This window comes from Podarcis cretensis (assembly GCF_951804945.1).
Source record: "Podarcis cretensis genome assembly, chromosome: 3".
Taxonomy (NCBI): Eukaryota; Metazoa; Chordata; class Lepidosauria; order Squamata; family Lacertidae; genus Podarcis; species Podarcis cretensis.
The window spans coordinates 13,123,446-13,147,655 of record NC_137172.1 but is presented as its reverse complement, the minus strand read 5'-3'; the positions used below and the strand labels follow the sequence as shown (position 1 = coordinate 13,147,655).

General features: G+C 45.3%; 2 protein-coding genes across 4 annotated transcripts in view; one reads left to right on the top strand and one right to left on the bottom strand.

Annotated features, from left to right (window-relative positions):
* The window catches only part of ASB3 (ankyrin repeat and SOCS box containing 3), a 44,922-nt gene extending 42,530 nt beyond the window's left edge, over positions 1-2,392 (bottom strand). The window contains exons 1-3 of one of the 3 annotated variants that reach the window (XM_079968757.1): positions 1,912-2,391; positions 350-475; positions 134-204 (exon numbers count right to left, since the gene is read on the bottom strand). The gene's annotated coding sequence lies outside the window, so the exon portion shown is untranslated. Of the gene's footprint in view, positions 1-133; positions 205-349; positions 476-1,911 lie in introns of all 3 variants that reach the window. The other 2 variants (XM_079968759.1, XM_079968756.1) reach the window with 2 other exon arrangements.
* A 158-nt stretch (positions 2,393-2,550) lies between these two features.
* Positions 2,551-23,578, top strand: ERLEC1 (endoplasmic reticulum lectin 1). Its single transcript, XM_079969115.1, has 14 exons — positions 2,551-2,816; positions 6,476-6,580; positions 8,228-8,308; positions 9,255-9,332; positions 9,521-9,584; positions 10,308-10,348; positions 10,808-11,031; positions 12,119-12,269; positions 13,291-13,452; positions 13,832-13,891; positions 17,340-17,464; positions 19,492-19,569; positions 21,096-21,171; positions 23,287-23,578. Exons 1-14 carry the CDS (start codon positions 2,640-2,642, stop codon positions 23,356-23,358), a joined length of 1,494 nt encoding a protein of 497 aa, XP_079825241.1. The 5' UTR covers positions 2,551-2,639; the 3' UTR covers positions 23,359-23,578.
* Positions 23,579-24,210: the final 632 nt, after the last annotated feature.

Genomic DNA, 24,210 nt, shown 5'->3' with positions numbered 1-24,210 from the left:
AACTTACGAGACACACTATGGGATCAGCAATTTTTATTATACGTCTCAGAAGAACAGCAGACCTAACATATCAAGCACAATGTATTTTTTTCTCTTCTGTTGAAGAACCGAGTTGTAAGAAAAGAGTCCCTACCTGCTTTGGCACACACAAATGCTAAGTTAACATATGTCACCTTCAACAGTCACAGGCAAGCTCCAGGTAATCTGAAATAAAGCACAGAAAAGATTGCATGAGCAGAGATATTAAACGTTTGCTTGATTTACTGTGCACAGATGGTCAGAAGGGAAATCCAGCCGATATAATATGCCCCTAATTATAGCTGAGCCAATTCACAGGGCAATTGCATACATTTGCATCTCCCTTGGCTTCTTTTGGACTTTTGTGGCCGCATATCTTCCATCTAGGATTCTGCTTAAGGGGGGAAATAATTGAGTCTGCAGGAACAGGCTAACTTGCTGATTGCCATATTTTACCCTGACAGCAAAGAGGAAAAAGCAGACATTTCTGCTCCTGTGCAAGCTACGCACCATCATGCTGACCTGCCACAAGACCCACAAATCTGCCTTTCTAGGGAAGTGGCCAAGTTCCACTTATATAGAAACGCTATTCCCTTCCACAAAATGCTGCGAAACAACCAGAAGGGAAGGTATTCAAGACATACATGATCCCTTGTAATCTCTTCATGGCAAGGCGATTCGTATGTTCTTCCAAGGGGAAATACGACTGGTGTGACATCAACACCATGCAAAATAAGATCCACGACGCGAAATGCTTGAATTGGCTTAAACCTCATTGAGCAAGGAGAAGATTGTGTACGTACTTTAATAAGTGCAACTTACATCAACCCAAAGGGGACGCAGGTGGCGCTGTGGGTTAAAGCCTCAGCGCCTAGGGCTTGCCGATCGAAAGGTCAGCGGTTCGAATCCCTGCGGCGGGGTGCGCTCCCGCTGCTCGGTCCCAGCGCCTGCCAACCTAGCAGTTCGAAAGCACCTCCGGGTGCAAGTAGATAAATAGGGACCGCTTACCAGCGGGAAGGTAAACGGCGTTTCCGTGTGCGGCTCTGGCTCTGGCCAGAGCAGCGATGTCACGCTGGCCACGTGACCCGGAAGTGTCTCCGGACAGCGCTGGCCCCTGGCCTCTTAAGTGAGATGGGCACACAACCCCAGAGTCTGTCAAGACTGGCCCGTACGGGCAGGGGTACCTTTACCTTTTACATCAACCCAACCACCTTGCAAGAGGAGAGGGCCGGAAACGTTTATTTTTTTTTAAAAAAAATAGAAATCCTCAAGCAGGAAACAGGTGTTTACTCATCCCTTCTCAAAGGAACAAAAGACAGGCCTTGAACTGAAAGTGAGCTCCATGGAGCTATGAAATCTGCATTCAGGGCCTGGCCTGGCTGGGTGAAGGCCCATAAAATGTGTTTTTGCATCCTGAGAAAACGGAGAGGCTCTTTGGGAGCCTCGTTTCCTACGCTCGGGGTTTTCCTAAAATGCCACCAGCCCAGTCTTGGGGGAATACTTTGCCAAGACGGATTCAGAAGGCGAATTCTGTAAACCTTGAGGAAAACGTAGTTCTGTCTCGCCAAGGCCTGTGCAGACAACTAAGACTATACATCCTCCCCACAATGGTCAACTGACGTCTTGCTTTAATATCCGGCTTTTGTTGTATTTCTCTTTTTTATGTATCCTTGTAAGCCGGCTTGGTATTTTTATGTGACACACAGCACTACGTAAAAATGTTTGGAGATATAACACGGCTGCTTCGCTCCACCGCATCACAAACTGAAGATTTTCCTCACGGGCCGGGAACGCACTGCGCATGCTCCGGCGGGAATGGCCGCTCCACACAAAACAGCGCTGAAAAACCGAACGCCGTCCGTCGCCGGGGGGGGGGGAGGCGGGAAAACTAACCTTCCCGACATTTTCCGGAATGAGCCGAAGACGGCCGAAGGGTCGAATGCTTTACTCGCCTCCGTTCCACTCCCCCGCCCGCTCTTCGGTCTTTTACCTCGCGCCGTCTCCCCAGGCAACGCGCCGGCCTAGCCTGCCCCGGATGTTGATTCAGCTATTTTTTTCCTCCCCGTCTCTTTTCCTTTAAGAACGGGAGGGCGTGTCCAACTGCCGGCCGTAGTGACAATGCGGGCCTCCAATTGGAACGTTCGGATGAAGTGCATAGAGAAACTAAATGCAAGGAGTGGCACAAACACATGTCAATATGAGGTTCCGTGTTATTGTTTTTAAAAAATTCTTTACAGCGCATGCGGGTAACCTGCGGCTGAACTACAAATCCCAGCAGTCCCAGCAAACATGACGGGCAACAAACGGATACGAGGTGCCAGTGGTTTTCTGCACATCTTAACAGTCTTGAGTGGGAACCAGCTGCTGCGACTGGTGGGCGCTTCTACAACCGACGCGGCGGAGAACTGCGGGCCTCTGCGCGCCATAGAGAGGCGCGGACAGAGCGGCCCGCGAGACGGCCGTTGGTCCGTTCGTTGGGTTTGAAAGGGCCAGGAAGTGACGCAGACTTTCAAGCAGCCAACCACCCTTCCTTCCGGAAGTAGACGTGGCCGGCTTCCCTGGGCGTCCGATGTTTGGTGCCTGTGGGGGCGCCTGTCGCCCGCGCCGGGCTCCGCCACACGATGGAGCGGCGAGGGCGGCGGCGGTATCGGGGGCCGGCGGCGGCGGCGCTGCTGCTGCTGGGGGCGGTAACCATGCTGGGGGCGAAGGCGGCGGCCGGGGCCGGAGGAAGGTCGCTCCCTCAGTTCAGCGACGACGTCCCTTTCCGAGTGAACTGGCCGGGCATCGAATTCACCCTGGTAGGTGGCCGGCCTGAGGGGAGGGCGGGCGGGCCAGGCGGCGATGAGGACGAGGGAGCGGGGAGGAGGCCGGGTCCAGGGGTCCAGGCCGGAGGGAGCTGCCTCACAGCACCGTAGAGTGGGAAGGGTCCCCTTGGGGTCATCTAGTCCAACCGCCTGCAATGCACGAATCTCAAGTAAAGCACCCAAGACCTCTGCTTTAAAACCTTTATAATATAATAATAATAATTTATTATTTATAAATTATTCCCCAGCCACTTTGGGCGGCTTCCAAAAATATTAAAATACTGTAATACATCAAACATTAAAAGCATCCCTAAACAGGGCTGCCTTCAGATGTCTTCTAAAAGTCTGGTGGTTGCTGTTCTCTTTGACATCTGGTGGGAGGGCGTTCCACAGGGCGGGTGCCACTACCGAGAAGGCCCTCTGCCTGGTTCCCTGTAACTTGGCTTCTCGCAGTGAGGGAACCGCCAGAAGGCCCTCGGTGCTGGACCTCAGTGTCCGGGCTGAGCGATGGGGGTGGAGACACTCCTTCAGATATACTGGACTGAGGCCGTTTGAGGCTTTAAAGGTCAGCGCCAACACTTGTGCTTGGAAACGTACTGGGAGCCAATGTAGGTCTTTCAAGACCGGTGTTATGTGGTCTCGGCGGCCGCTCCCAGTCACCAGTCTAGCTGCCGCATTCTGCATGAGTTGTAGTTTCCAGGTCACCTTCAAAGGTAGCCCCACTTAGAGCACATTGCAGTAGTCCAAGCGGGAGATAACCAGAGCATGTACCACTCTGGCGCAGCAGTCTGCAGGCAGATAGGGTCTCAGCCGGCGTACCAGATGGAGCTGGTAAACAGCTGCCCTGGACACAGATTTGACCTGTCCCTAAGAAACGAAAGTCCACCACCTCCCGAGGCTGGCTGTTCCGCTGCCGAAGAGCTTTTACCCGGCCGCTGTAATTCAATTTCCACGGCACTTTTCTTGTATTTAGCCGAGAAACAGCTATAGAGGATGACATTTCAACATTACTCAGATGTGAGGGTTGCAGGGGTTGGTTTGTTTCTGTTTTAATATAAAAATAAGCCAAAGAAAACTTCAGACAACTTTTTAAGTGTTTGCACTCTAATGTAAATGTAAAATGACTCTTTAGGAATAGGTGAGCTCTTGATTTCAACAGCTCGTCTCCATTACTATCCAGAAATCCCTACTATGAGGCAGAGCAATGAAAAGAGCTTCCTCATTTAAAATCACCTTCCTTGGAGTCCCCCGGGGCAGGGAGAGAACAAACAAAAACAAGTTTGCTGCCTCTTCTACGTGAAGGCCCTTAAGATATTTGAAGACGGCAATCCTGTCTCTTTCTCCGGGCCTCATAAAAGTCTTGCCGAAACCGAAGGGGAGTTTGTGGTCCTTCTCTCATCCACTTTGCCTGCAGCTGCACGATAAATACCTGGGGATAAGCACATAGTTTAAATAAAGAGCAGGAAGGGCGGGTGGAGGGTGCAGCACACAAGGGACACAGCCATTCATATTGAAATGCAGGGTCTTGTCTTTTCTTTTTTCTCATGACCCTGAGATCCAGCAATGGTGGAGCAAAAGACACATCCTCAGAATGAAATAACCTTGAGCTTGCAGCCCTTCCACACAAACACAAAAATCATTCTGGCTACCCTCAAGTTTGTCTTTCTTTCTTCCTTGACAGTAGTATAACTTAAGGGACGAGAGTACTTTTCGTAACAGTCATTGCGAGTAATGATTGCTGCAGGTTACCCAGAGATCAATCATTAGGCTGTATTCTACCTTCTGCACACCCGTCTTTAAAGAAAGAAATGTGGTGGGGTTGATTTTGAGGGGACATCACAAATTAATGAGCAGACTTTAGTGTTCTCCAGGCACAGAAGGAATCCAGGAGAACTTGAAAACTTGCTCCCTAGTTAGTGCTGTTTCAGTTGACCCTTATAAATAACTTTGCTGTGGCTTTTTGAATCCGTTGTTTCTCTTGATGGACCCATATGGACACCGATGATTTTTCTGGCAGATGATAAGTCTGTCAACAGCTGTTACATGTTATAACCAAGATGGAGCCTTCCAGAAGATGGTGAGGGGCAGGCAGGATTGAGGGTGCTGTCATCTTCATGTCCTGTTTGTGAGCTCCCTAGATACAAGTGATTGGCCACTGTTTGGAACATGGTGCTGATTCTCATGAACCTTTGATGTGATCCTGCAGGATGCTCTTATGGAGAGACTGCTGTCATTGAGAGCTGACCGAGAATGCTTGTCCTTCAACATCTGCTATACCAGACTATTTTAGCCCTGAATGGGATGGCTCCATGTGGTTATTTGGGTTGGGAAGAGATAGACTGTGATCTACTGGTGGAGCCACTGGCCAATCTCTAGTGAACACGCACCTGTGTTTCTTCCAAGGATTGCTCAACTACATGTACCTCTCAGGGCATTTCTTTTGCTATTAAGCAAGAATGCATGCCTAAGACTGCTTAATGCAGATCAGATATGCTGTAATTGTCATGACAGGTTGAGTATATATTTACTCTTGGTTTTGTTCACTTAAAATATGTGAGTAGACCACAGGGGTTCCTATTAAGAAGTAAAAGTTGACTCCCCGATATTTTGTTCTTGTAAATCACTTTTGAGTTCACCTTTCTGGAAAAAAGTGACTAATAATGTCTTCTCATCCCTTACCAATAAGTACTGGTGACTACATGCTCAGACAATTTAAATTTTGACCATTTTTGAGTTACAGACAGCCCTTTCTGCAAAGGAATATTGGGGGAATTTTGAGGGGTGAATTTTTTTTTAAAAGGCCTTGACTGTGGCAAGAATGGGCATCGCTTCAGTGCAGGGCAGAGGGAGAAGATAACACCATCAGTATTGTATTGATTGTGTAGAAGCTATGAACAGCTGAAAGAGGGGAAAGAACTTAATGTATTGGAAAATTAGCTGTGTTGTTGCTGTGCTAAAGGGAATTTACAAGATGGTGTACAGCAATAAAATCATTAATGTTTGTAAGGAGGGAAATGATTACAATTGCGTGGAGCTTAACAGCATTCTACATAACCACTACTTGAAAAATAATAATATAAAGCAGCTTCCATGTCCCTTCCATGTTCTTATGCCCTGCAGTCATGACAGCCTACAAGACTGTTGAATTGAGTGAAGCAGGTTAAGTTATTATTCAAGCAAGTTTACTACACAAATAATTCTGCTCTTGTGAACATTGCGGGTGGAGCTTTTAGGAGGACAGCTCTCTTCTCTGATATGAAAAAGCTGTGCCTTGTGTCTTCTAGTAATGAAGAGGGACAACTTTCTAGAAGTCCTTCAACATTACATTGCTCAAAAGACTGCTTGGTAAGCTGGTGGCAGTGATGTTACACAAGTTCAAAGACTCTTGGAACCATATCTCAGTGACTTGAGCAAGCTAATTCTACGAGTAACCCAGAAAGTGCTAAGGTTGAATTTTAAATGATGTGTATATTTATGTTTGATATCTGTGCTAATAGGCATTTTAATATGTTTGCAGTGGCCTGTGGCCACAAGCAATAAACACAGATTGTATTGAAATACCACTTTAGTAACTAGTCAGCAGACCCATTTAAGACTACATTTTTATATTTGTTTACATTTGAGGCATTTCCACCTTTTTCTTTCTTTTTAAGCCCACTGCTGGGGTTTTGTATAAAGAAGATCATTACATCATTATGACAACTTCAGAAAAAGAAAAATATAAGTGTATTCTTCCGATGTTAGCCAGCGGAAATGAGGTAAGTTCTGTGTCTTCTCTCTCTCTTTTAAAGCAGGAGTTTCTACAGCAACTAACAGAATATTCCCATGCATATCTACTCAGAAGAAAGCCCCATACGCCCAGATAAAACTGTGTGGGATTACAGCCTAAATTTATGTATAAAACATACCATCACCTTTCTATAAAATACTTAGAATGTGTTAAATACATTAAAAACACAACATGTTAACCAAAAAACCTTCAGTGTGTTTGTTTGTCGAGAGAGAGAGCAATTAGCTGTGACATAACAGGCAAATGAATTTTTGCCTGACTTTGAATGGAAGCTTCATTTTTAATGCCCCTTGGACAAGAGGATCTCTAACATATCCTTTTGGAGTTGTGGTCAGAGCAAGGAGACACTGGACAGTTCAGTTGGTGTTGATGCATAGATATATTGAATTTGAGTATAAGCTTGAGCAGATTCCTTCTTCAAAAGCAGTTAAGTCTGGGGGGAGCCCAGACCAATACCTTTGGAACAGTCAGTCCAGATAGAACTGCTTTTCTTTTTAAAGAGGCTTAGTCTGTATTATTTTTCATTGATTTCCTTATTGCTCTTGTGCCTTGCCTTCCTCCTCCTTGAAGCTCAGGGTAACTAAAAGCAAACCTTAAAACCATACAAATGCAAAGACTCATAATACAATTAAAAGTGCAGCCGGTTAATAGCCACTTTATAGCAGTAGCAGCAAACAGCAGCAGTGCGGCAATTAACCATTAGCCTGGCAAAATAAGACTGTTTTAAGGTGGTGCCTAGGTGCCACTACTGTAATCTTAGTCAGCAGGGAGTTCCCTAAAGGGAAGCCCTGCCTCACCTCACCATCCCACAGGTCTCTCTCAGCAGCAGCAGCACAAGCTTGGGGGCTCCTTCAAGTGCTTGGGTTTCTAGGTCATTTAGGACATTATACACCAGTGCAAATACCTTGAATTGCTCTAGTGGCTTAGAAATCCCATGATTGGAGCAATTTGCTCCATCCTTATTGCTCCAGGTGGCAGCCTGGCAGCAGCATTCTGCAATACCAGCAACCTCTGGACCATATTTGAGGGCAATTCCATGCAGAGCATGTTGCAATCGTCCAAACAAGAGGTTATTCAAGTGGATCACGCCAGGCTGGCCCAGCCAGTGAGTGGCCAGAGGTGGGCATAAGCAATCCTATGCCACAGATTACCTGGGTCTGCAAAAATAGCTTTAGGTTGAGGACTACTTTTAATTACAGTGATACTTCGGGTTACAAACTTAATTCATTCCGGAGGTTCATTTTTTATTTTTTATTTAGTTACTTTTTTATTCAAAATTAAAACAAAACATTATCCAGAAACATATCATCCTTATTTTCCCCCATAAGAAGTATAAATTCCACTTGGATCCATAGAACTACTTCTATATTTTGTGGATCTTGGCCTGTGTGGTTTCTTTTCCAGACCTTTTAAGAAAACCAACAGGATTAAGCATATGGTGTTGACAAAAAGTAATTTCTGCCTAGAAACCATAAATATAAAAACTACTTGGGGATTATAGCCTTTGTGTACTGGGTCGTATATGTCAATTTTTAAGGAACTTGTGAAAATAAATGAATGTACCTAGCTCTGTGTCCCTCCATGTAATAGTGACATCCAGCTGTTCTCCTTTTAGGAGGAAGAAAAGGACTACAAAGGACCCAGCCCTGCAGAATTGTTGGAGCCTCTCTTTAAACAAAGCAGCTGCTCTTACAGGGTATGTCCACTTTGAATTTGAGGCAAAAGGCTCCAGATCCTGACATCACTCTGTATGCTATAGCGTGGATAAGCTCAGTAGAAGTGCATGTTTTATTTCCAGTAAACCCACCAGCACCACACAGACACATTGCTGTTTCTGTCTGGCGCCAAATTTTCTTGTATGTCAGTGGGCATTATGGATACCCAACCATGGACACAACTGTGACTTTAAAATGGAAATTATCTCACCAACCTGAGCTCAAGAACCAAGGGCTAACCTGGAGTCAATTCCATAGATGCATGAGAAGCTTGCCTCTCAAATAGAGTCTCTGATTACATCTTGCAGCTACTTTTTCTTTTCTCTTTTCATTTGCTTGCTATGGAAACGCAACACATTTCAACATGTCCTGAGTCCTTGAAGGGAGGGCAGGCTGCAAATCTAAATATTCTTACCCATCCATTTTGTTGACGTGTTCCCTTATCGCAAGAACAGCCTTGAGTACCGTTAGTAACCAAGGATTCTCTAAAGGACTTCCTGCATGGTCTGAAGTAGCAAGGCCACTGCTCATAATGCAACTTAATGGAGCCCAAAGTTTATATAGGAAGGGCTGGAGTTTGTTTCACCTCTCTGCTTGATCCACAAGTTGCAGTGGGAACATTAAAGACATTGCACTGAAGCTCATTTCGTTGTTGTTGACTTTGACAAAACCCGTTGGTTGACATTTCCCTTACATAAAGACTTCCTTCGTTACATTAAAACAATGGTGACATCACCTTTTATATATATTAAGACCCCAAACGTGCAAAAAAAACTAAATGCTTTTCTGTGAAGCTATAATAAATAATCACCTCTTATGGTTGTCATTTCACTTTGGCTGCTGCTTTGTTTTTTTTTTTTTTTTAATAGATTTGCCTGTACTGTGTGTGCCAGTTAATGTCAAATAAAAATATATCTATCTCTTTAGATTGAATCCTATTGGACTTACGAAGTTTGTCACGGCAAACACATTCGTCAGTATCATGAAGAGAAGGAAACTGGGCAGGTATGTCTAATTAAAACTTTGGTCCTCAAGGGTAAAATAAAGCTTAAAACTGACGTTTTTATTGTTTTGTTATCATGACAAATATTATTATTATCATTATTATTATTATTATTATGAAGCATTGGAGGAGAAACGGTTGTTGTAAAACAAAAAAGTGAAAATGTATGTCTTTTCTCTTTTTTGTGTAGAAAATAAATATTCAAGAATACTTTCTCGGGAACGTGCTACACAAGAGCCCGATACTTGATCCAGGTGTGTTATTTTGCCTTGAAATGTCAGTGGTCAGGAAGAAGATACCATCCATTCACTCAACTCGCTAGGGAAAGGACTGTGTAATTTATCCCATTGCTCACCAACAATCAGCACCATCCAAACATTCAGTGTGAAGTTTGAGAAGAGCCTAAGCACACATAACACATACAATGCTCAGCTCTCACTTTTTGGGATTTAAGACTACACAGATTTGACCTCTGTGTGCTTTTTATCCCCCTCCCCCTATTATAGAGCATGGTCAAACATCTTGTCCAAGCCATTCATGTAAGTCAAGTTCAAAGGCAGCTTAAGTGCAGTTCCGCTTGCCGCTGGGTTTATAGGGATTGAGCAAGAAACTCTTCTGTTATATCTGCAGAGGTCATGGCACTTGAAACACTGGGCTATTTTCCTACCATCTGAGACTGAAAATAACCCCAACATGGAGAAACCAAGTCCTCCTTTAAATCTTGCCTGAAAATGTCCCCCTTCCTCATTCATGCTGTTCAGTATTCACAGGCTGGCATGTAGCTTATATTTGAATGGCAGTGTCGGATCTGTCACTCAATACTGGATTCTTAAGTCAGATTTATATCCAGAGAGTGAAAGGTCTGTTGAGATACAGAATCTTTGTTTCAGCAGATTTGCTTCCTGGCTCTGTGTTGGTTTCTATATAGCAAACTGTGACTAAAATGTGATTCTTGTCCTGCTTCAAATGTATTCCAGAGCAAGAAGAGAAGGAAAATGAGAAAGACAGCGCCAAAGAGGCAAGTAGGAAAAGGTTGCCTTTGCTCTCCTGCTCCATGATCAGTTTAATTCATATCTGTATCTAGATCAGCCTTCAGCAAGCTAATGCCTTTCAGATGTTTGGGTCTGAAGCTCCTCATAAGCCCCAGAGAAGGCTGATCTAGATTGTTCAAGCTTCCTCTCTCTTTTTGAAGTTGATGTGTTCTTCCTTTTCTTGCAGATAATACTGTTTGATTCAAGTCTGTTTTTATTAAGGGAAAGCGACTGTTTTTGTTAGTCCTGATGCTATACACTGCATTGCCAGATTAGGTTGTCTTTTGTTCCCCGCCCGCCCTTCAAGATAGTTTCTACCACAGCTGCAGAGCAGAAAATCCACCGAATGCAAAGTAGACATGCTAAAGAAGAATTCGCATTTAAGCAAACTTAGTAGCCGCCCAAAGTAATACATTCATTTTCCTTATTTTATTTTGCTAATATAGATTCCTATGAAAAATATAGAAGGGCAGATGACCCCATATTATCCCATTGGGATGGGAAATGGCACACCTTGTACCCTGAGGCAAAACTTGCCCAGATCAAGTTCAGTCATGTATGTCTGCCATCCGGAGGCCAAGCATGAAATCCTTTCAGTGGCTGAAGTTACGACATGCGAATACGAAGTGGTCATTTTGACCCCTCTCTTATGCAGTCATCCTAAATACAGGTAAGGAATTCAGGCCAGTGCTGCATCCAGGTCAGGCCTTCTAGTAGCCACCTGGAACAATATTTTCTGAAGAGCTCCCTCTCATTCACTCTCCTCGCAGAACTTTCATTTGTTAACCTAAGGGAGGTTCCAGGCTGAGCGTCACACAAATTTGTACATCATGCTAAATCATGCAGAGGCTGGAACAAACCTTGGACTCATGCACTCCCCTCTCCTCCTCCTGTGCAGCCAGAGTGAATCCTTCAGCTGCAATTTTACTCATTTACACTGAATCTCTGCTTGCGTTTTGTGTACAAGCCAGGGATTTTGATTTATAGCCAACTCTCATTAGTGCAGTCAGCCAGCTTCAGAAGCCTCTGTTGGAAGTTGGCTTGTTCTTAAAATGACCACTGTCTGTTATAAGGCACAATTCCTGATTTGCACAAAATAAGGGAAATCAAAAGTAAATGCGGCTGAGGGCAGAGGTTAGCATATTAGTCCAAGACTCACTTAGCTCATCCTATCTTGTAATATTGAACTAAACCATGTTCTAGTGTGACATTAAGTGAGTTATTATACCTGAGACAGGTGGCTACCAGAAGAGGCATTTCTGTATTAGATTATCTCTTCCCCTGTAAAAATGTTGGATAACCTATCAGCATTTCAATATATTCACCTGCTGTGCTTCTTTGCCTCAGTTCCACATCCTTGGCTCAAGTACAGAAAAATGCACAGGGTGTTGACATTGTGACCCAAGAGGTGCTTCCTATAATGAGAGAGAGAGAAAAAAACTTGATATGGGGTTCTGTTTACAGTGGCAACCCTATGTTTGGGGTAATGTGTAATTCTGTCCCCAGAAACTTGGTGTAGATATGAGCTTTCTAATATTAGTGTGAACTAGGAAGTAAAAATGATCTTTTATATTTGCTTATTTGTTTGTTTGTTTAAAAACTTAGCATAATGGCACCACAATGGTGGTTCAGTTAAATTTCTTTTTTAAAACAGTTTTGATTTTTATTAGTATATGCTCTATTGGGGCCACAAAACCTTTCGTGCGGGAGCTGTGCGTGAACCACCCCATGATAAAAGTTCGCTGTTGTTTGCACAGGTTCAGAGCGTCCCCCGTGAATGACATATTTTGCCAGTCGCTGCCAGGAGCCCCACTTAAGCCCCATAACTTGCAAAAACTGGAGCAGCTGGAGCAGGAGCACCAACAGCAGCAAGAAATGATGAAGCCGCCTTATAGAAGAGGCAAGGAGGTAGGAGCCCAGAGGCGTATTGCTGATGACACAAGTGTGGAAAATCCTGCTATTAATCTACCCTTTCTGGATGGCGAGGTTTTACTTCTGCTGGGGAATTCTGCTATGCAAAATTAATGCTGGGATTTCAGTGGCCCAAAAGTGGTGGCCTGCTTTCTCTCTCTCTCTCCCCGCCTCCCCTCCCCCCGCCAAACAGGTTGCCCAGTTCTGCTCTATCTTAACCTCATTCAGGAACCAGTAGTGTCTTTCACGCTGCAGATATTAAATCAGTCTATTAAAGCTAGAAGAATTGTGCGATCACCAGCTACTGCAACAGTTTAAGGCTGCTGTGCTTTTCTCACATACATTTGAGATTGGTTTAGAAGTCTCACAAGCCGCATGTCTCATATGGTTGTGGCTTTTTGGCCACACTATGTTACCTCCCCCCCCCCCTTAAAGGTAAAGGGACCCCTGATCATTAGGTCCAGTCGTGGCCGACTCTGGGGTTTGGCGCTCATCTCGCTTTATTGGCCAAGGGAGCCGGGGTACAGCTTCCGGGTCATGTGGCCAGCATGACTAAGCTGCTTCTGGCGAAACAGAGCAGTGCATGGAAACGCTGTTTACCTTCCCGCCGGAGCAGTTCCTATTTATCTACTTGCACTTTGACATGCTTTCGAACTGCTAGGTGGGCAGGAGCAGGGACCGAACAATGGGAGCTCACCCTGTCACGGGGATTCGAACCGCCAACCTTCTGATCGGCAAGTCCTAGGCTCTGTGGTTTAACCCACAGGGCCACCCGTGTCCCTGCCTCCCCCCCCTTTACCTGTGTGAAGCGTGTGAATCTGCCAATTGAGGGTCAGTGAGCATGCAGTATTCAGCCTGCATTTGACCATGTGTGCACATTAGTGCACGTCACAATATATCTGTTAATCCTTAATATAGAATGTGTCTCTTTCTTTGTGTTCTGTGGCAGACTAAGAGGGCTATCCTCTAAAAATCAAATTCCCAGTACCATCTAAATCTGCACATATATTAATTTCAGGAAGAAGTGAATTCAGCAAAGGAAGAGAAGTTTTCCTCCTTCCACAAGCCAGTTGCCGTTGGAACGCCACATCTGTTAACGGTTGGAACGACACACATTTCCAAACTGACCGATGATCAGCTCATAAAAGAGTTCCTTAGCGGGTCTTACTGCTTTCATGGGGTGAGGAATCAATTCTATGCACTGGGCTCGACTTCGCACGTGTGTTTTGCCTTCTCCCTCCCATTCTTTCTCTTGATTCCACCCAGAACCCCAGTCATGTTAACTTTTGTATTTTGTCTTCCTGCAAATGTTAAGCAAAGCAGAGCAGTAAAGAGAGTGGGTCTCAGCTTGGACCCTGGAAGTGTACCTGCTCCACACCACCACCCCAGTCTCAAAACTCTTAGCAGTGCCCTCATGTTATATCTAGACTTTCTACGGAGATCTGAGGGTTAGAAACATACATTGACTTGTGTTTGCTTTTTTAAAAAACCTGATGGGTGTTGTTCTTGCTGGAAGCAGCTTGGATTGCTTGAGTTTTATTGCCTTCTCTTCTTCCTAGGGTGTTGGCTGGTGGAGGTATGAATTCTGCTATGGCAAATATGTGCACCAGTATCACAAGGTACGTAGAAACAGCCATTGGAAGGTTCTGCCGCTAGGTGGCCACATACAGCTTTTTAAAATCAAATTTGCTGCTGCACAGGAAAGTTCTTGAAAGCAGGGCTGCAGTTAGTAAAATTCATTGGTGCCTTTGCTACTGCTGCTGTGTTTTATTAGGGCGCTGTGCAAGGGGTTTGGGGAACTTGCAGCCCACCAGGACATTTTGGGCAGACCCATGCCCACCTGCCTTGCACCTGAGCGCAAGGAAAAGCAGGGCAGGGCTAAAAAGGGTTGCTTGCCAAGCCTCACCGTACAGTCTTTTCCCAAGTTCACAACCACCAGCTGGATGTGTTTGACATTTGGGAAGCACTGAGCACATGCATTGTACATAGGGCTGGGCAATATCAGGTTTTCAACATCACGATATATCACCAACTAAACATTGCAATACAGTCGTACCTCCGCTTATGTAAACTTCGGGATACGTAAGCGGCAAACCCAAAAGTATATTTCCGGGCTTTTGCTGCGTGCGCATGCGCAGAAGTGCTCTACCATGTGCAGAAGCGGTCCCTCCGGTTGCAGAAACCTCAGGATCTGACTGGAGCTCCGAAACGGATCCTGTCCGCAACCAGGGGTACCACTGTATACTGATATTTGCAATGTCTGAAATACGTATGGAGCTATGTAGAGACATTGGCTGGATTCATGGTTTTTCCCACATTGTGATTTGTGTGCGCACACACACACACACATATCATGATTCACAATATATTGCCAGGTCAAAGTTATGAAACCGATACGGACTTCGAGCCAGTTTTGGACGAGATATCGCCCAGCCCTAATTGCAAGGTACTTTGCATAGTGCTTCCAACCAGCTGGTGGTCAGCGCTTAGAAAGCATTGTGCAAGGGACTTTGAAAGGTCTCTGTCACATGACAGTGTTGTGACTTCCCCCCATGTTTGAAGTGGGGGAGACATAAAGCTATGGCCCACTGGGCTGGAAAGTTTCCCCATTCCTTTTTAAAATAAATTTTTCTTAATAGTTTTCAACATAAAATAAAAATCACACTAATCTAGAAAAGAAAAAAAAAGAAGGATAAAGAAAGGAAGGAAATGAAGAGAAGAACAGAAGGAAATTACAGAGCCCACTCTGAAAATTTAATCTTAACCTTTATTCCACATGCAGAAGAGTGAACCCTCCTAGCTCTCACCTGGGAGCTTCCCCCTCTTCCCCCAGTCTCCCTCCCTGGGAGATCCCATCTATCCTGCCTCTCAACCCTCTTCCTCTTCAATCCATCACTTTCCTGCATGTTTCTTCCTTAGTTCAAGAAATACAGTGGATGCTCGGGTTGTGAACGTGATCCGTGTGGGAGGCACATTTACAACCTGCAGCTCCACGTATACACACATGCGGGTCACGATTCGGCGCCTCTGCGCATGTGAAAAGCGCAATTTAGTGCTTCTGCGCATATGCGAGCGCCGAAACCCGGAAGTAACCTGTTCCGGTCCTTCCGGCTCCAGCGCAGTGCGCAACCCGAAAACACACTCTGAAGCGTCTGTAACCCGAGGTATGACTGTAATGAAAGTTTCCCCATTCCTGTGCTAAACAAACACAGGAGCAAGGGAAGCTGCCCTGTGCCACTGAACCTCTGGCTCATCTAGCTCAGTGTTGTGCACTGACTGGGAGTGGTTCTCAAAGGCTGCAGACAAGAGCCTTTCCCTCCCCTATTGTGAGATGATGGAGACCGAATCTGGGGCCTCCTGCGTGTAAAGCATGTGCTTTACCACTAAGATGCAGCTCCAGATCACACCCCCCCCCCCCCTTGCTTCACAGTGCCATCCCCACGTTCAGTGATTTAGGGGCAGAAAACGTTTCACAATATGCTTGCGATCGTCAGCCATTTCCCGACAGGCCTAAAACCCCATATGGTCAGAACTGAAGCTAGTCTGCTTTTTGCATGTGATGCACACATAGGAAGTCTGCCTATTATGGCACTCGGGTTGCAAAACATCCTGTTCTAGCTCTGACCCTGTAATGGTCTCATGCTATGCAGAAGGAAGTTATGTTCAGGGAAATTTTTAATGTGTGACATTTTTAATCTTTGCTGGAAGCCACCCAGAGTGGCTGGGGAAACCCAACCAGATGGTTGGGGCACAAATAATAAATTGTTGTTGTTGTTTAAATTGTTGTTGTTGTTGTTGTTTGCAAGCAGCTCTGGAGAAGGGCTGTAACTCAGTAGTAGATCACATGCTGTGCAAGCAGAAGGTCCCCAACATCTCCAACTCTAGCGTGAAAAGACTTCCATCTGGAGCCTTGGAAAGCTGCTGCCATGAAATGTGTAGGGCAGCTTTCTGTGGATGGGAACCGGAGAAGTGCAGAAGTGCCCTCACACAGCTCCCATTCATTTTAATGGGACTTGGCAGGAGAAGATTCTGCTGGACGTTCTCTTATTTATTTGTGGCTATCTGACTGTGAAAGGGATGCGGGTGGCGCTGTGGGTTAAACCGCAGAGCCTAGGGCTTTCCGATCAGAAGGTCGGCAGTTCAAATCCCCGCAACGGGGTGAGCTCCTGTTGCTTGGTCCCTGCTCCTGCCAACCTAGCAGTTTGAAAGCACATAAAAGTGCAAGTAGATAAATAGGTACCACTCCGGCGGGAAGGTAAACGGCGTTTCCGTGCACTGCTCTGGTTCACTAGAAGTGGCTTAGTCATGCTGGCCACATGACCCGGAAGCTGTACGGTGGCTCCCTCGGCCAATAAAGCGAGATGCGCGCCACAACCCTAGAGTCGGACACGACTGGACCTAATGGTCAGGGGTCCCTTTACCTTTTTTTTTTTTTTTTAAGCGTTTATTAATTTTCCAATAAAAACATCCAATTAACATATCAAATCAATTCCAATAAAAATAAAACACTAAAATAAAAAAGTCCAGTTGTCTTCCAAACTGTAATAATTTTTGTTTTGGCTTCCCATGGTCTGAATTCCAAAGCGCTTTCAACATCATAGTCCTGCCTCTCATCCCCTTTACCTTTTATCTGACTGTGAATTTAAGTTCCCTTCTATACAGAAAACCATCAGCAATTGTACCTATGGACAAGCCTCCGTTAGGCGAATTTCATCTTTAAGAGTTATGTTTTTATTCACTGTCTTGTCAAACATTGCAAAATCACGTTGTTGTTGTTTTTTAAAGTAGTTTTGCAGTATTTTTCAGGCTGTTTCAGTGGAGTTTCTTTCCTGAGAGCATGAATATTGCTTCTTGAAGGATTTATGAGTTTGAGTGAACCAAGTTCACTTATAATACAGCCACTTGCCATTATACAGATTCAGCACATATCAAACAAATCTTACCCATTTTAGTCTCGGAAATAATGGCAAAGAGTAAAACATTTAAAATGGCGCATTGTGCAAGAAGAAAAATGATCTGTGTAGCATTTTCGTTTCAGTAACAAGGAGAATTGTTGTCCTCTTTCAGGATAAAGATAATGCCAAGACGACCATAGTTGTGGGCACGTGGAACAAGGAAGAACACCTTCAGTGGGCGCAAAAAAACGTCGCCAGAGCATATCACCTCAAAGACGACGGTCTACAAACAGTGAAGTATGCCTGAGTTGGTTTTTGGATAAAACCTCAGAGATGGGGCTTGCCACATCGTTGCAGCTGGTCTTTAAAATCAGTTATATAACAGAATTGTTTTCCAAATCACCATTGCTCACTGTCTCCAGCCTTCGTCTTGGAATTAAAATCTCTGCATCTTGAATCCATCCCATGCTTTTTAAAAGTGCAGACTTCCCCTCACTGTGCCAACCGGCCTAAAAAGGTGTGAGGAGAGAACCCATCTACTTTATAAGAAGCTCTGCCGCGATGCCATCTTTTTACAGAGCACTCCACCTGTTCCTCAGCTGGCAAAGGGCCTTCTTGGTAGTGGTGCCCACCCTGTAGAACACCGCCCATCAGATGTCAAGGAAATAAACAACTATCTGACTTTTAGAAGACATCTGAAGGCAGCCCTGTTTAGAGAAGTTTTTAATGTTTGATATTTTACCGCTTTTTAAATTAATATTCTTTTGGGATCCGCCCAGAGTGGCTGAGGAAACCCAGCCAGATGGGCCGGGTACAAATAATAAATTAATTTTATTATTTTATTATGTTTGGGAGGATGTGATTTAATCCTGCATTGGCTGTTCACCCTGTTACCAGTACAGCCAATTTATTCTCTGCTCATCCTCTGATGATCAAGGGAAGTAATAGTGCCACTGTATTCTGCTCTGGTCAGACCTCACCTGGAGTACTTGTGTCCAGTTCTGGGCACCACAGTTCAAGAAGGACACTGACAAACTGGAACGTGTCCAGAGGAGGGCAACCAAAATGGTCAAAGGCCTGGAAACAATGCCTTATGAGGAACGGCTAAGGGAGCTGGGCATGTTTAGCCTGGAGAAGAGGAGGATAAGGGGTGATATGATAGCCATGTTCAAATATATAAAAGGATGTCACATAGAGGAGGGAGAAAGGTTGTTTTCTGCTGCTCCAGAGAAGCGGACACGGAGCAATGGCTCCAAACTACAAGAAAGAAGATTCCACCTAAACATTAGGAAGAACTTCCTGACAGTAAGAGCTGTTCGACAGTGGAATTTGCTGCCAAGGAGTGTGGTGGAGTCTCCTTCTTTGGAAGTCTTTAAGCAGAGGCTTGACAACTATATGTCAGGAGTGCTCTGATGGTGTTTCCTGCTTGGCAGGGGGTTGGACTCGATGGCCCTTGTGGTCTCTTCCAACTCTATGATTCTATGATTAAAGCCTTGTGCAAAAGCTCTTTTTGAAGCAGCTGGTGCTTCTCCTTTAAGCCAGCAAGCCAGTGGGCGCAGCAGGGTACAGGGGCAAGTCTTCTCCATCCCCCCTGCTACCACTGCCAACACACTTAAAGGAGAAGTACAAGATGTTTCAAACAGCATCTGCCCCCCCCACACACACACACACAAAAACGCCGCAGCAACAGGAAGGTGATCCTGCTTGGTCTGGATGCCATCACAAGCTTTCTGTGGGGAGTTCTTGCACACATCCAAACCCAGCGCTAGGAATCCCCTTCCTGAATCACCTGATGCAACACCATGGCAATCCTGCTGGGTCCAGGTGTGTGAGAGGGCTCTCTGTAGGAATGTAGCAGACAGCAAAGCTAACAGGAAGGCTCCCCCCCCCCTTTGAAAGCAAGGCGGGGGGAACTGCCCTTTAGTAATGTCTTGCTGCCTGTTATTTGGTTTGAAGGACCTGGCCCATGGAACCAGAAATGTTCCACACCCCTGTGCTCGCGAGACAGAGATTCTGATCCCTTCGTGATCATTTGGCTGGTCATTATTTCCCATCCAGATCCACCTTACAGTTGGTTGTAAGGGTAAGGGGGGGCATTTACTGATTTTGAGTTCCTTTGGTAGTTCCAAGCTCAGAAGAAAAATGCCTTCAAGTATTGGACATTGTGCAAGCGTCAAATTCCAGAAGGCAGCACACAAAATTCAGCCCTTTTCGTGATTTTTGCTTGGGCATGTTGTAATACTTGCATAGGTACCAAGAAGTGAGTTGACTTGCGCTCTAAACGTTTTATCTGACCAACCTCTAATTTTGGGACTTTCCGGCAGAATGGTGTCTCACTACTACGGAAACGGAGATCTTTGTGACTTGACTGACAAACCTCGACAGGTGACAGTGAAATTGAAGTGAGTTGGCCCCCTTAAAAATTATCCTGTTTCAGGCTGAATTGATTTATATGCTTTGCCCTAATGGAAGGCTCTAAAAATGTATCTGGCTGTACTTTTAAGGAACTGCATGACTGTATCTTTACTAACTGGGCACAATCCTGAGATCTTCTTTAAGTATGCCCAAAGGTTTGCCTGTGCTCTTCAAGGGATTTTAATTATTTCCCCACTTCAGATAACTCTCCGCGCTCAGAAGCGCTTTTGCTAGAGAATGCCATGTCTGCTGCTCAGAGTGATAAAAATCTCAGCCATCTTCACTAGATAGTGAACCCTAACTCAGCAGTCTAGTGTCTGCTGATGCAAGTGTCTATCCCTGCCTTGTGTTTTCCTGGAGAAACAAGCTTCTGCGTGTTTCTCTATGCCTGCTCTGCTGGCTTCACGGCATCCCCAACCCATCAACTTTTACATATCTGCCTATCTCTGCTTAAACCAGGGGTCGGCAAACTAAGGTCCATGGGCTGGATCAGGCCCAATTGCCTTCAGGATCCGGCCCACGGACTGTCCGTGGATTAGCACGCGGATTCTCTTCATTCGGGCTGTGCCATTTTTTCCCCTGCGCCATTCCATTCCCCCACACACACACACACCGCAGTGGCGCCTCCTCCCTCCCTCCTCCTGGCTTCTCCCCGCCCTGCCTAGAGGAGGAAGGGAGCATGCTGAGCGCCATTTTAAGCAGCCCCTCTCCAGAGCCAGCCCTTTCACGCTGCTCATCTTCCCCCCGCCTTGGTCTCCTGTGGGTCAGAGAGCAGAGTGGACGAGATCTCTCTGCCTACCAATGCGAAGCTCTGAAGAAATGAACCTATGCTGCCAGTAGACCAGTATAAAGTAAGCAGCACACCCTGTGTAGCTCTTGTACGTAACATCACCGACACTTGTTTGATCCGACTTACCTTTGTTGATATCTACAAAAGCCTGGCTAAAGGAACCTTTAAAGACTGAATCTTCCTTTTGGACACAATTTGAGTGAGTTTTCTGTTTGTGGCTTCTGTAGTAGATCTTGTACATAGCTCTCTCAATTTTTGGATTATTAATATAAGATTTAGAACGTAGAATGGTTTTTTAGTGTTTTGTGTGCCGCTTATGTGCTGCTTACTTTATACTGGTCTACCCACGAGAAGCAGCAGTGGCAGCGGCAGCGGCAGCCCCTGGGAGGTAAGCGCTCGGGGTGGGGAGGAGGACTACTAGCCCCCCCTCTTCTCCCCCCCCCCATGCTGCCTCTCCAGCCCACCACAAGGTCTGAGGGACAGTGGACCAGCCCACGGCTAAAAATTTTTGCCAACCCCTGGCTTAAACTGATACATTCATATACCAACACCAGGAAATGTCACACAGGAGTGTGACATTGTGCCGGTATTTCACCCAAGCTTTGCACCGCCTTTAGGGTTTCTTTACAGACTTGGCACATCCTTGGCACTGGGCATTAGTCTGTTAAGCAGCCATTGTTCTCTAGGTGCCAGTCACCCACTAACATCTATTTCTGTCTTAAGGTGCAAAGAATCGGATTCTCCTCACGCAGTCACTGTCTACATGCTGGAGCCTCACTCCTGTCAGTACGTCCTCGGGGTATGTATTTCTGACCTTACCGCTAGCCCTGCTGACCTCTAGGAAGACACTTTTTCCTCTGCAGAAAAGTGCATTTCACTTACAGAAAACATGGAAGCTTTGAAACAGAGCTTTCAGTTTCCCATCCGTCTGTGAGATGAGCATTTTATTTTCTGCAAAAGCTTCCTTCAGGACCCAGTGGCGAGCCTTTCTGAAGTGCATACTGGGGCAGTGTACTGATCCTACCTATGAGACAGACCCTCAGTTCTGGACTCGCTGTTTTCCAAGAGCTTTTATTTATAGGCCTAATTGGAAGATAATGGCTCCAGATTGATCTAAGAGAGCTCATTAAAGCCATTTTCTGTGCCCTTCTTCAAGGGCGCCGTTCGAATGCCGGAGTGGTCTTTAAAGGCACTTTGCATTTCAAAATCAGCAGAGAGGCTCGCTAAGATGCTGCTGTTTTCGATTCAGATTCTCTTCACCTCATGCGATGCTAAGCACAGTAGCCTTCGTGCTTGAGAAAGGGTTCAAGGGTCGAGGTTATTCTGATGATAGAAATAATGAGAAATCTGTTGGCAGGAGTAATGTTTTTGTCAGGAACGTTCTGATTAGACCACACGCTGGGAGAGCTGAAAGGCAGGCATAGGTTTTGAGATGCAAATGTCCTCTCTGTCTTTTCGGTTGGGCAAAAGTTACTTTCCGAGAGAAGATGGTTTTGTTTTTTTTAAATGCTAAGAACATTGGGCACAACCCAACCAAAAGTTAAAGACTTGGATGGCCTTACTTATTTAAATGGGAGAGAGGTGTGTGCAGATCCAGTGGGGTGTTTTAGATGAAATAAGGTTCTTCATTATATTCATACCCTGCCTTTTGCCCTGACGGGCGGGACTCAATGATTTTTGTTCCGCTCTCCCCACCCCCTGCCACTGAGAAAAGAAAAATCTTCTCCAAAACATTAGTGGACTCTTTGAAACAGTGGCAATGGGGAGACACAAGGGGCTCCTGAGAGAAGAGGGAATGATCCAAAACTGCCTCTCCCCTCCACTTTCTGCTCATGGAAGCCACCTCTGGATCTGCCAGTGGAGAGAGATGCACAACAAAATGCAACTTTTGTTTGGGCCATACCTTTTAACGTTTTGTTTTCTTATGAAAGTCTGGATTCCTTTGGACATCTAAAAATCCAAACCCCTCCCAACTCTGGTATAGGAAAGGGAAATAATTTTGTGCTGGTTGGCATTGTGAGATAAATGCTCAGTAATAATGATGAGCATGCAAAGGGCTTTGGATAAGGCTGCTTGCCTCGTTGCTGCCCAAAGGCCTGCCACAGCAGAGAGTGTATACAGAACACGTTAGCAAAGCTAATTCCAAACATTGCAAGGACCCTGGGTGGAGCTCAAGTGGAATGCCTTGCCTTTTGAGGTCCTGCTAAATTAGTGTGAAACCCACATCCTGCCAGAGCTGTGGACAGATTTCATTTCATTTTCTGGTGCTGGACTTGTCTTTTTCCTACAGGAAAGGGTGGCAGCTGTTTGTTCTTATACGGGGGAAAGGTTAGGGTTGCCCTGTCCCCAGGTGATAACAGTCTTTCATCTTTATGCCTGGTATCTGCATAGCCTCATTCTGGCTTCTACAGATGTTTCTATGGAATATAATGTTACGGTCTGCCATAAAATTGAAATAAAATAACATACATGTTTCTGCTCCAAGGAACTTAAAAGTTCTCAGAACCATAAGCTGCGGGAGAATGTAGAACTTCCACTTTCTTTTTTAGGCATTTGTTCATTCTGAATTTTAAAAGCCAAGACACATCTTACATTAAAATAGTGCCCATAAATAGTCTACTTGCAATCATTATTCCCTGAACTTGAAGTTCTGTATGCTGGCTGTTAATAAAGCAAATGGCTGGCCATTATCCTGCACATCATCATTCCAAAATGTATCCCTCCTCATTTTTTGATAAACTGAGTACCTACCATTATTTCTTCTTCGTCTTATGTCAATATTGGGTCAGTTTTCCAACATATGCCATGAGTCAAGCGCTTTGTAATCCGTTCTGTAGGTCTGATGTTGTTTTCTTCCTTCCGTTTGATGCTTATCACCATTGTTTTGTGTGTATATATATATTTCTCCCTTCAGGTGGAATCGCCAGTTATCTGTAAAATTTTGGATACAGCAGATGAAAACGGAATGCTTTCAGTGCCTAGCTAATAATAGCACATGGGATTCATTAAAAGTTCGGGGCCTTGAAAGCCGACGAAGGAGCACACCACTGGGGCTCTCCACTCTGAACCAACGGCACGGAGAAGGACCGGCAAGACCTCAACAGCAAAGAGCTACTATCATGAACCACTTTGTGAATATTATATGTATATAAGAGGCTATTGATAAACTTTTAAAAATTAAAAAAAGAATACCTTATCTTGAAGAACTTTTTCAGTTGCCCTGTCATGTGGAGCAGAGTCTGGTTTTTTTCTCATAAGGTGTTGCAGTGTCTGTTCAAGTGGAAAAATTGTCACTCTCAAGGAAAGAGTGGTTCCCCAATTCCCTGAAAGGGGGATGAGAATGAAGCTGAGAACATCTTCTACCCTTAATCTTCCGGGAAATGCAAGTAAACTGCTGTTTCTAACATGAGTAAGCCACGGTTTCTGCTCAAACGACTACCAAATGCAACTCCTGGCTGCTGCAGAAGAGTTTCCCAGCGGCCTCTATCAAATCATGTAGCCTACTGTGACATTCCTTCACTTGGCAGAGGAACACAAGCTCTGCACCTCTCCGCCTGCCATCTGACAAGGTGGGGGAGCTGTTGGCGTAGGAAGGGAATGGGGGTGGTTGTTATTTTTTTGTCCTGTTAAAACACAGACTCATCCTCACACACATCAGAACACCTGTTGCAGCCTTTCTGCTTGTTTCAGGAAATGCCCAGCTTCAGAAAAAGTGCCCCTTCAGGGCTGGGTCTCCTGCACTCTGCCGTTAAGGTGCACTGATGTCTTTCAACTCACAATGGGAAAGCACCCAGCTCAGCGGGAGGGGAGGAGACCTCCAAGCAGAGCCGGGTTCCTT

Excerpts from the sequence above, each read along its gene's own strand:
- ERLEC1 (XM_079969115.1), top strand. The coding sequence starts at position 2,640 with ATGGAGCGGCGAGGGCGGCGGCGGTATCGGGGGCCGGCGGCGGCGGCG. Across the intron at positions 6,581-8,227 it reads TGTTAGCCAGCGGAAATGAG|GAGGAAGAAAAGGACTACAA; the intron begins GTAAGTTCTGTG and ends TTCTCCTTTTAG. Across the intron at positions 17,465-19,491 it reads GACGGTCTACAAACAGTGAA|AATGGTGTCTCACTACTACG; the intron begins GTATGCCTGAGT and ends ACTTTCCGGCAG.